This window comes from Embiotoca jacksoni, unplaced genomic scaffold (genome assembly GCF_022577435.1).
Source record: "Embiotoca jacksoni isolate LCO1_2020_lvr unplaced genomic scaffold, fEmbJac1.0.p SCAF_12, whole genome shotgun sequence".
In the NCBI taxonomy this organism is placed as follows: Eukaryota; Metazoa; Chordata; class Actinopteri; family Embiotocidae; genus Embiotoca; species Embiotoca jacksoni.
Window position 1 is genome coordinate 7,539,038 of NW_027185252.1, and position 12,822 is coordinate 7,551,859.

A 12,822-nucleotide genomic window follows, 5' to 3' on the forward strand; every position below is an offset into this window, starting at 1 on the left:
CAAAAGTAGGTACTAGATTTGATCAGTGGGTAGGATTCTCTGCCTGTGATTGGTTGTGTGTAGCATTAGGGTTAGGGCTGGGAACAAGTTGTCTGACACTAAAACAATGAATCGCTGCAGCACTGATTTTAAGAGGCGCATTCCTCCGGCTGATCCAATCTAGCACCAACCAAACTGTCCATTAGCAGATTATTCATTGATTTATCAAGTCATCCAAAACAAATGCAGCTTTAAAGGCTGTGCTTCAGTAGTGTTGCTTTAATGTTTATATAAACTATCTTTAAAACGATTCTAATAGCTCAACTGTCATTCTGTGTTGCTTGAAGCCCATTATTTTTTGATCAGACCACTGGATGGCGCCACAGAGAGACAAAAATGAAGAATTTATATTACTTTTTTTCTTGCTTTAGACTTGCACATTTATATTTTTAAGCTGCCCTGTCGAACAGTGAGAATATTTTTATCCTGCATGTGTCTGCAGAGACTTTTGTAGGATTGTATGTATTACCATGAGTAGCTGTGACCTCTCACCTCATTAACTCAAAGTCTGAAATCAAATGAAGTTGAACTTTATCTCAGTTGGGGGAGCACTGCAGAGAATTGATGCTGTGTAAAAAAAAAAAATTATAATCTGTTCCCTCACTATGTGGAAAGGGCAGAAGTAAAAAACTTTTCTCTCTGTGGAATTAATTAAAAAAAATCCGTGCAGCCACTATTGGCAATTTGTCATTACTTATAATTTATAGGTTGGCTGGACAGCTTCACATGTGACCACTGTTATAACAAATAGACTGGGCTCCTGTATCTTGCAGCCGGACAGTGGAGAAATCTCTTTCAATTAAACACCATAGATCACATCTATGCTTTTAATTTTGGTCCTGGAACTAATCTGAGTTAAATGATTTTTTTGCAAATTAGTAATTTTAACTTCCATCCTTGCTCTGGAGGTCTCAGTGAACATGTTAATTGGAATTTTCAAAGAGCTCACACGTATGGTGGTCTGTGACAGTGGTAGATGAGTCGATTCTATATTCCAAGAAGATGTGAAAATAGAAACTCCTATATGACTGATATTAATATGATGGTCACATTTCACAGTCTTTACATGGAAAGGTTCATTCTGTGTAGTTCATTTGTACATTTTGTTTTGTTTACACTGCTGATCCCACCACCTGCTACCACAACACGTTACAGAATGACATTAGGGAATCCGCACTGCACCTCTTGAATCCGAGGTTCGATAAACGGTCGGAGCCTCCTTCTCCAGCACCCTGGTATAAGCTTTGCCCGAGAGGCTGAGTAGTGTGATACCCCGATAGTTGGAGTACACTCTCTGGTACCTCCATGGGTACTGTTCCCGACCCCCCCCCCCCCCCTCCCCCATGCTACACTGTCAGCCAAGACAACCCAGCAATGTCCAGCGCCTTCAGCATCTCAGGACGGGTCTCATCCACACGCCTTGCCACCGATGACCTTTTTGACGACCTCAGAGACCTCCGCCAGGGATATGAGTGTGACCCCCCCCACCCCACCCCCCCAAGTCTTCAGACCCTGCCTCCCCAACATCCCTCGGGATGTGAGATGTTCTTCCGGAGGTCAGAGTTGAAGATCTCCCAGACCTGGGCCTCCACCAGACGTTCCCAGTTTACCTTCACTACACATTTGGGTTTGCCAAGTCTTAAAAGGCCGACTCCCCCGCCACCTGATCCAACTCACCACCAGGTGGCCAGGCCTGCCGCCCGTACTCCATGATGTTTCTTCGGGCTGAGCCCGACCGGGCCCCATGGGCGAAAGCCCGGCCACCAGACACTCGCTGGCGAACTCCCCTCCCAGGTCTGGCTCCGGGAGGGTGCCCCGGTTTCCCTGATCCGGGCGAGGTGGCTGAAGTCTGTGTGCTGCTGTTCATCGGGGGACTTGTGAACCGCTCTTAGTCTGGGCTCTGCCCTGAGACCAGTTTGCCTTGGGAGACCCTACCAGGGGCTGATGCCCCGGACAACATTGCTCCCAGGATCACTGAGCCACTCAAACCTCTCCACCACGTTAAGGTGGCGATTCTCGAAGGGGCTCCAAAATAGACATCAAATAAAATACTCGGTCTGGAATGGACATTTTCAAGAGTGGCAAACAGAAGAAAAAAATAATAATTCTCAGATCACAATATTAATATTTTGACCAGACCTAATTGAAACACGCAGCATTGAGCCAGTTAGTTACAGGCAAAATTAATGTGAACGGTGGGATAGTGACACAACTACAGAGCTACACCATTCATTAGTGGAATGTAGCCAAATGGTTCATACCAGTTGGCTATGTACTTAAGTACAATTTGGAGTTTGTATTTCACAACCCAAGAAAACTATTTGAGCTGTAACTGCATCAGCTCCAGCATTAAAATGCTGCTCAGATATGAATTGTAATAATGATAATGATAAATAATTAATATGACTTATGATAATGTAACATTCACATTGGCTGTTTTTCTGCTGTTTTTCGGCTGTTTCTGTTTTTCCTTTCCTTTTGGGACTGCTGCGCAGCAGACTAATAGGCGGAGCTGTACCGCACTATGTCCCCTTGAACTGCAATTTAAGGCTTTGAACTCTGCAGAAGGCTCTGGTCTCATATTACAGATTAAAAAGTAGGCTAAGTGTTTGCTGCTGAGACATTTTAAAAAAACAAAGTCACGGTGGTGATGTTATTCCATCTAATCACACGGTCTCGCAAAATATTGAATTGACAAATTACACTGTACGATTTTAATATTCAAGAACTTCATCTACGTTTTTGCGCAAAACATCTCAAACTGCCGAGTTCAACGTGACGCTCATGACATCAGCCTTACCACCAGCCACGCAATCGTGCGTCGTGTTTCTATTTTTACACTAAAAATCTATTTTTGAACAGGGGTGCACCGACGTTCCTCAGACTCCGACAGAGGAGACAATAGGCAATGAGCAGCGAAAGCTTGAAGTACTTTTCTGTCCTTTTCAAAGCTGTCCGTCATGTCAGTGCGCAATTGCGCAGCAAGAGACCCCTAAGCTGTGAGAGCAGTGGCATGACCAGAGAAAAACTACCGCAGCGCCTCAAGAGAACAAGCCTCCTGCTGTGACCCCATTCCCACGAAACAGACTCCCAAATTCCCTCAGAAGTCAGGTGAGCATTCGCTGTGTGAATTCCCTACGACCTAGTCGTCGACGCTGTTGTAGGGATCGCTTGGTTTATTGAAGGCATTTGGATCCTGGGGAGGGAAAGCATGGCAATGTATTGGACTCACATACGTTGTGACTGCAACTCACGATGACAGTTTGCAACAGGACTGTGGATGCACTCTTCAAAAGTCTGGATATTTGAGAGGAGGCACCATGGACGCAGCGGACATTGTTGCGTCTGTGTTGGTTGTGGGAATCATTGTCGTGTCGCTGCTGTCCAACGTTGTGGTGCTGATCTGCTTTCTGTACAACCCGGAGATCCGCAAACAGGTGCCCGGTCTTTTTATTCTCAACTTGACGTTTTGCAACCTGTTGCTAAGCGTGTCCAACATGCCACTAACTCTGGTCGGGCTCATCACCACGGGCCACCCCGGGGGCAGCGTCTTCTGCCAAATTGTGGGTTTCCTCGACACTTTTCTCACCACAAACTCTATGCTCAGCATGGCAGCCCTCAGTATCGATAGATGGGTGGCGGTGGTGTTCCCGCTGAGCTACCACTCGAGAATACGGCACCGGGATGCAGTTATAGCGCTCGGATACACGTGGATTCATTCGCTTTGCTTCTCCACAGTGGCCACCTGCCGCTCCTGGGTCGGCTACCACCACATCTACGCATCGTGCACTCTCTGCAATGCCAGGGCGAAGGGAGCCGGGACACAGTTCATCGTTTTCACCGTGGCTTTGCACTCCCTCACTTTCCTCCTCACGCTGATCGTGCTGTGTGTAACGTATCTGAAAGTGCTGAAAGTTGCAAGGTTTCACTGTAAGCGCATCGACGTGATTACAATGCAGACGTTGGTGCTTCTTGTGGATATTCTCCCCAGGTAAACAACCAGCATTCAATCTATTTGTCCTTTTGGTTCATTTCTCTGTCACTTAAATGTATGTGTCGGTTCCCTCTCATTTTTCACTCCCTCACTTTCTAGGCTATTTCAGAAGGATCCTTTTGATCCAGTGGCAACGCGCCAATGAAGGTTAAAACTAGCTAGTGATTGTGCCAGTAAAGCTGCACCTAAGTGTGTTTATGAAGAGAAATAACAAGATTTCATTTGTGTTGTCTCGCAATCAGTGCTGAAGCTGCCAATAATGTGTTGATGGACAGAAAAGCCATCAGTTTTAATAATCAAATTTCATAAAAACTGCAAAGAAGTATTTGTTGCTTTTATCTGTTTGAAATTATTTTAAATAAGATGTAATTTATTTGAAGTTTGGATAGCCGGTTGGACGAAATAAGCAATTTTGTTTTCTAGTCAAACAATTAAAGTTTGAGTTTCTCTTTATTTACATAATTGATGTTTTTACAGTCTGAGATTCTCCAAATCATAAGAGACAACAGCTCACAGTTCACTGCTTTCCTCAAGTCCATCCCACATGTTTTCTCGTTGGACTGCTTCATTATGTCTGCATGCCTCTGATCATGCCTCCTGGGTAGATAATGGTACCTGTGTGCTTTGACAGTGTACGCCAGAAATGCTTGGATGAGCAGAAGCGGAGGAGGCAGCGGGCCACCAAGAAGATCAGTACATTCATTGGCACATTTGTGATGTGCTTCACGCCTTATGTCATTACAAGGTGAGCAGAGAGCTGATATTGTACATGGGTTTGTGTTGGGGGTGCATATGTGTGACGTGTTCGCTTGTACAGTTCCATCCAAACATGCCAGGCTTTTTCTGTTTTTTTTTAATCATAGGATTAAAAATTAATTTTCACAGCGTCAGAGATAGACCATTAAACTGCACTCGAACTCTGCACATTTTGTCTTTGCTTAGATGATTCAAAAATACTTATACTGTGTATTAAATTATCTTCCTCATTTAGCTCCTGAGAATGAACCTATTTAACAGTGATTCAATTTTCACTTATCTGTGGCTGCTAATGTGGGTATATATACAGATGGTGACAATTATTTGCAGTGCTGTCTTGTTATCTGCTAACATTTTTACCATTTAACTGTTTCATGTTCATAATGCCAGAATTTATGATATATTATAAATGTGATCGTCAAACATTATTAATCCATGTCACCGATTCTTCAAAAACAAAACAGAGCTCTTGCTGGTTTATACTTTGTCTTGTCTGTATTTGGACACAAAGTGAGTTCACCAGATTTATCGTAAATAAGTTTAATCAGCAAGAAGCCCAGAATCATGATGACACCCATCATTTAAAATTCCCCAACACAGTGATGACATTTCAGTGAAGTGAAATGATGACATTTTCACAATATTACAGCACTCAGGGAGGATTATTACATGGTTTAGACATCTTTTACATTTCATTTAGCTGACGCTTTTATCCAAAGCGACTTACAATAAGTGCATTTCAACCATGAGGGTACAAAACCCAGAACATCAAGAATCAATCTTCCACCCCAGATACACTGATCTCAGAAATAGCTGCACTTTTCCCATGGATCCTGCGTGACTTTTCTTCTCTTTTTTTTGTTGCTTTATTTGAGGTAGAATTGTAGAGCTCTTCTCTCCAGGGCCCATAAACCCTCACTGGGGCGTGCTGTCTAAATGCTTGGCCTATAGCAAGGCAGCAAGCGACCCATTTGTCTACTCACTGCTGCGTCATCAGTACAGGAAGACCTACAGCCTTCTGGCGAACAAAGTCCTCAAGAGGAGTACACTCAACTCCTCCTCACTCAGGACAGAGAACAACGCAAGGAGGAGTGACAACAACTCCAACACAACCAACCACATCCAACCACCAACCAACAAGCCGCAGTGAAGGTCATGCTGAAAGACACGGCTGGTGATATTCTGTATTTTTTTTCTTTTCATGTCAACAAATTCCAAGACCAATCCAACAATGTGTTTCTCCATATCTACATACTCTCTGACTTTTCCAGCCTTTCTGTCACACTCAGCTGAATTATCAATTCTTCCTGCTGAATAAATAATACATGAAAATACAGTAGGTCATAAATAAACATTTTCTCTTTTTTTTTGTGGCTAAAGCTAAATATTTTCTTTAAACAGCCAGTTGTTTTTGTTGTTGTTGTTTTGTTTTTTTACACGTTCCTAAATGCAAAACTGCATTTGTGGGTGACCACTTTGAGCCGCTGGCCTGGTGCACTGGTAAATATTAAGAGCAGCAGGACTGTGTCAAAATACATTACATGTTCATGGTAACAACGTAGCATGTCACCCCGTGTTATATGGTTTGAATTTGTAATAGTTCTTTGTTTACTGTCAAGAGGCTTAGTGTATTGAAAAATGTAGAATATCACTCGCCTTATCCTTGAAAAAAAGAAAAGGCCAGCCACTTTTGTAGGTTGTGTATGTCAGTTGTAATTGCATTAAGTATTCAATACGAGTGTATACGAGTGTCTTTTTCCTGCACAGAGTGACTGTTTCGAATGAGATAGTTTTGTAGCATTCTGGTAAATTTGTGTCAAATAGCCTGTGAAACATGGAGAGCAACATTATGATGACGAATTAGTTAATTACTGCAGTGCACACGTGAGAAAGAGTGTCGGCCCATTACCCGAGTTCATAACAGGAGTCTGCTATACAAGAGTATTTTCATTACCTCAAACTGGTATATATATAAGTTATATGATCAACCCTGTATAGGGTAAGGCAAAGCATGAAATAGACATGACCGTCCACTAAAGAACACTTGAGATGGCCACACTTTGGGCTGTCTCGGCATGAAAGTTACATTGTTTCCTGTAGTTGACGAAAATGATCCCTACTACATGCTTTGAGCCATGTGATTTACAGGAAAATGAAAATGAAACTTTTTGCAAATTCACATGGTTGGGGTTACTAAATAATCACATGATGGGGGTTCGGGAAAAAAAACAGGGTTGGGTGTTAGGGAACAAAAAAATCACCTAAAGAAAAATGTTGTTAGCTCCTGAATTTGAACCTCATTGTCCTGCCTGGCATTCTGTGACTAATTTCACCTACCTTCTAATACTGCAAAAAAAAAAATCCTTAGTACTTGGTCTCAAAACTCTGTTGCGGGACCTTGGTCACATCACATGACATATACGTACAAAACGTGCAACTTTCATGCCTAGACGGCCCAAAGTGTGGCCATCTCACAGTTTGCTGTAGTGGACAGGGGTGTCTATTTCACGCTTTTCTGTGATACTGGGTTTATACGATCAATAGAGGACACTGATTGGGCTTTTAAACATAATGTGTGTTACCCAAACTGAATGGCTGCAAGTCTTGATTAAAATTAAGCATCACCTTTGACCTCAGTGATGATTATCTAGCTAGATAAAGTACCATATGTGTTCATTTAATGATTTGAAATGTGAACATTTTGGCAGTACAGCCACACGGATGGTTTTATTGAAATTGTATTGTAACTGTGAGGCCTGACTTGTAAAGTGCCTTTTAGACTATGAACTCTGATTTTATCAAAACACAACAGAGGAAACCTTTCACACCCCGTCATTTTCTCAGTATTTTGTGCTACAATTAAGTGTGATTATAAAGCCTGTTCAGCAGTTTGTTGTTTTAAGTAGTCTTTACTTTGTATTACCACATCATTGTTTTGTTGCATCAGGCAAAGCAGGGTCAAATATTATTTGAATGTGGTAGCAACTATTCAGTACTGTCTAATTAACATTCCAGCTAATGTCACATGAGTGGCTGTGTGACATCTGAGTTGTAGAAATGAATCATTTTGACAACACTGATAAAAAAGGATGTTGTGTTTTTACTTTACTGTGACAGTATTACGCCTTTAAAAGGCAAAAAAAAAAAAATCTATTTATTTTTGTCAAAACTGTGTGGGATTTTTGCTAAATACGTCTGTGATTATAATAAAATAAATGCTGTGCATTTTGACATTTTAAACCCTCACCAAGTTTTTTCTTAAACATATATTAATATCTGCAGTCATGGCTATATGTCTTGAAATGATGCATTACGAGTTCAGACAATTTTTACTTGAACAATTCTTTGCCACAGCACAACTCTGCCAGCACCTTTATTCTCCCACGCTGATTTAGTCAAGGAGAAAGAATAATTAATTTGAAAAATCATTTAGGATGTGTCCCTCCCACCACTGCTGCTGCTGATGTGGCAGCAGAACAAAGACTTCTTACAAAAGCATCGGGACTGCAAGTTAAAGGCTGTCTTAATTGCGGAGCTGTGAGAAGGAGTGGGAAAAGAATAATAGGAGCCAAAAGAAAGAGCCGAAGGTAGGCATTACGTCAAGTTCAGGCAGCTGTGGGAATACTGAAAGAGTCTGTTCATCTGTATCATCCATCCTCAACTTCACTCTAAACCAGATTAAATCAAATATGAAACAATCATGACATATCATTAGTTAAAGTGATTTGTTTTTATTTACCCAGTGGGGTAAAAACTGTATTTACCATGTCACTGTAGATTATACTAACCAAAGGCAATTAGTGGGAAGCATTCAGAAAGTTTGGAAAGATCCCCAGTCTGGAGGTGTGCATGTACCACATCTCTCTGGGAGACTCAGTGAGTGGGTGAGAGGCAGACACAAACCTGCCATACACAAAACGCTGTGTACATGCCTTGTGATTAAGCTGCAGTGCGTAGGAAGTACAAGAAAGCAGAGGAGGAAGGAAACAAAGATGAGTAAGCTGGCTGACTTCCTGGCACCCCAATGTCAAGTGACAAGAGGTTCTCCCAGTCGCACAAAGTCAAATCTGTTCACGCAAAGCGACATCTCTGACGGCATGAAGTAAAATGTCTCCCTGATGATTTCAGATGCAAAGTATTTGTTGAGTTATGTGAACTTTAAATGCAGAAATTTGTATACTTCACCATTTGCTATATGGATTTCATCCAGTCTCTTAAATTGCACACCACCATCTCTACAATGTCATCTAATTTTTTTTTTTTTATTGAGCAAGCCAAAAAAAATCCCTTGTGTCACACATAGAATCTGGCCCACTACAACATGTCCAAATGTGGCATAAAGCACACAGCCGAGTAAGTTTAGAAACAAAACGTTAGACTACATTTGAAAGACATACATAAACAGCCTGGCTAGACCGTACCTGTAAATATACTGAAATTTCACAGAGCTAACATTTCAGTCATGACAATTTAAGAAGCAAAGAGCAGCAAGAGCTCATTACATGTCATATGTGTATATTTTTAAATGATTGCAGTAAAATAAATTGGCTGTCAAATTGTGGGAAACCTCCAGTGTAACCGGAGTTACCCGTGTACAGCAACTTCTTTTAATCAGCATGGCAGCAACACTGAACTGAATAAATAATGACTCATCCGCCGCAGACTGAGAAAACTTCACTGATTGATCTATTTAATTTCTCAATTCAAACAAAAGAGTAAACAATGTGTTCCACTGTACGCTCCCTCAGTTTAGCTCATTAATCATAGAAATACATAGCAGGTGTTGCACATCAGTAGGTGTTTAAACATCACAAATAACTGGATCACAGGAAATGTAACATGTAGCAGTAATGAATAATGTAGATATGGCTTTCCATTACGTCTTATTGTCTCACTTACTCTCAGTTGCTGGTTTTCTTTGCCCTCAACCTCTATGTTTTCTGAAAACAGCAGCTTATCCAGAACTTGCAGTGAACCTACTCGACCGATTACTGGCATATAATATGAATCATGGGAATGTTGGACAAAAATGTCATCGTATTCCCCAAGCCTTTAAGCAAACAGCCTGCACTAATGAAAAAAGGCCATCTATTTCTGTCCAGGAATGCTGTATTTGTTTTTGCTGTTGGCTACATTTTTTTTTTAAATTTTTTTTTTTTGTCTCAAAGGCATTTGCACTGATGTTTAAAGAGTATTATTGGCCACAAGTGAAAACAACATCTAATATGCAGTTTTCAGTGTCCTCAATGACTTAAGACAAAACGGCATAGATTTTAACCATTTAGATTAGAACATTTGGAAAATGATTAATGAGCATTATTGTGCGAATTCAAAAAAGAGATGACTCAGTCCAACTAGACTCATTAAGATCAACAAAACCAAATTTGGAAGTTTTTCACTTGACAACATCATTGAGCTGCAAAGATTTTTAATTTGTATGTCATTTGTAATCCACCATAAGGACAAGGTCTGCAACCACAAATGTCATGTGTATATTATATTGATATCATTACAAGTGTGTAAAGTTGCAGCCATCTGTTTAGTTGTAAACATTTACTCTGCTTGTGACCATGCCCGTGTGTGTTTGTATATCTGCGTGTTTAAGTTTTGAGACAAAATCAACAATGGTCCAACATAAATAGTCAAGAAATCACCAAAGTCCACAGAGACCATAAGCGTCAGCCTCAAATTGTGCTGTAATCTATCCAATAGTTGTTGCAACATTTCCTTCTGGAACACAAATGTCCACCCTTACGAAAAGCCAGAGAGTCAGAAAAATGATTAGGATTCGAACTCTGGATACTATTACAGTAAATTTATTGGCAGTTCTTGTACATACCAACAATGTTAACCTCATGGTGGCGCTAGAGGGGAGTCAGGGTATCATCAAAGTCATCAGGTATAATCAGCTGAGTGTTTGTAATTCAATCGTTGAAATATTTTTGGCTGGTCCAAGTGGCAAACACCATTACATCAGCCATTGTTTTGTGAGTCTGGCCTTTTACCCATCACCATCTTTTTTCTTCTTTTTTTTTTAACCCTTTAAGCCATAGCCCAATTGGGGGCCAGAGAGAGGACTTAGCAAAGCTATTATTAAAATATGGACATATATACTGATATTTACACATCTGAACAAATCTCACAAGTGTTCCCTTTATTATTACAAATATTTTTTTTTAATTATTTTTTTATTGTGGTTGCAGAGATATACTATTTTTATTATTGGTATGCAATTTTCGAGCAGAGGCCTAAAAAAGTAGGTGTGTTTTTAAAAGGTTAACCAGAAGTGACCAAATTTAGGGTGACTGGCGGTCCTTGCGGGGAACAACTCGCACTCGCAATAACTCGCCGTCTTCTAGCTGTTGCTAGTAGTAGTAGTAGTTGTAATGCACCGACAACCAGAAGAGTGCAGGGGCAGGGTACATATAGTCCGGGGAGGTGATCAGGGAAATCCAGCACACCTGCAGGTGGTGATCTGGGGTGAGTGGCTGCAGCTGCTGGGACCGGTGAGGGACGTGGCCAATGGAGGTGAGGAGAGGAGGACACAGAACACAAGCAGACGTGGGAATGAGGGGACACAGGAGGAGAGGTGATCGGGGGTAAAACGGAGGAAAACAGGAATCCTGACAGGACTAAAAAGGACACTACGGCCACCCACCTGCAACAGGTAACCGGACAGCACCCCAGGTACGTCAATCAAACCAGTCACACCCCAAAACATAGCTCTCTTTAGGGCCCTAATATCAAAAGTAATTATGGAATTATTTTAAACTGGACAACCACAACACTGATTAAAGTGAGTGAATTTAGCTAATGACACCATAATGACTTGTGTAAAGAATGTATCTACTTTTGTATTTCACGAGAGAAGTTGATGCTTTTTGAACAGAAGTCCTTTGGAGCCAGATGGGTTTTTTTGGAGCCAGCCCCTAGCGGCCCTCATTGGTATTGCACTTTAAGGCACTTCTGCATTGGCTTCACTTTTCAGACCAGGAGACTACATCCACTTTTATAAACATGCTATTGTCTGGACTAAAGAGGAAGACCAATCAAACTATATTGGTATGCGCATCGCTAAAAATCTAAATCCCTGAATGGGGTTTTGTTAGGTTGAAAAAAATTATATATAATAATGATAAAATATTTCACTTTTGTTTATATAATCATATTGCACTAAATGTACCTCATTTTGGACAAAAGTAACTGTAATCTACTCAGCAATATTATAGCTACAAGTTATTGCTGTGAACCCCTGTTTTATTGTTTATTCATGATTGGATATAGTCTTCCACAAATGTGGTTGCTGTTTTAATTGTAAATTTCTAAAATTTGATGAAATAGAAAAGAAAATATGGGAAAAGAAAGACTCGCACACATATGTATGTTAAAGAAAGATGAAGCTCAGTAGCAGCACATTACAAATTGCAAACACGGAGTCCCTTCTCCTGCAGCTTCTTCATGTCTGAGTCACACCCACAGCTGAGTAATGCTGCCTTGAATCAAATAGAAAACTCCAGAGGAGGGAGTTCTTCTGCACTTTAAGCTTAAAAATAGATTAGGGCGTAAAAGATGCTCCAAATTATTTTTCATTCTTATTCAAAATTCAAGACAAGACGGCAGACAAGTTTAGATGTAACCACAAGGCTTTTATATGCATGCGAATAATGAATGAATCTATTTACATACAAATGTTTGCTACAGGTACCCGGAGTCCTTTTTAAAGAATACTCCAGAGTAGTCCATGTTATCTTGCATGATCTCTTTTACCAGGGGTTGTGTGGATATGGTAATAGTTTGCTTTAACTGTGCCAGCTGCTCCGAGACCTTCACTGTTGACAGTTAATGAGAGGATGATGTATGTGGCCTCAGTCTTCAAAGTGAGTCGTTTCCAACCATCTGCTTAATGATCAGAAGATACAATAACTGGAGAAAGTTTAGGCGACTGTGCGATTTGGATGTTCAGCAGATGGCTTTCAGTGAAACTTTTGATTAATGTCAAATAATTGAAACCCGGCAAAACACAATATTTAAAT

General features: G+C 40.8%; 1 protein-coding gene across 1 annotated transcript; it reads left to right on the plus strand.

The window, feature by feature from the left end:
* The first annotated feature begins 2,946 nt into the window (after positions 1 to 2,946).
* LOC138195262 (G-protein coupled receptor 26-like) lies at positions 2,947 to 8,053 on the plus strand. Its single transcript, XM_069144523.1, has 3 exons — positions 2,947 to 4,030; positions 4,665 to 4,778; positions 5,669 to 8,053. The coding sequence occupies exons 1-3, from the start codon at positions 3,360 to 3,362 to the stop codon at positions 5,937 to 5,939; spliced, it is 1,056 nt and encodes a 351-aa protein (XP_069000624.1). The 5' UTR covers positions 2,947 to 3,359; the 3' UTR covers positions 5,940 to 8,053.
* Positions 8,054 to 12,822: the final 4,769 nt, after the last annotated feature.

Coding starts and splice junctions, on each gene's coding strand:
- LOC138195262 (XM_069144523.1), top strand. CDS start 3,360: ATGGACGCAGCGGACATTGTTGCGTCTGTGTTGGTTGTGGGAATCATT. Junction 4,031..4,664: donor CTTGTGGATATTCTCCCCAG/GTAAACAACCAG, acceptor GTGCTTTGACAG/TGTACGCCAGAAATGCTTGG. Junction 4,779..5,668: donor ACGCCTTATGTCATTACAAG/GTGAGCAGAGAG, acceptor TATTTGAGGTAG/AATTGTAGAGCTCTTCTCTC.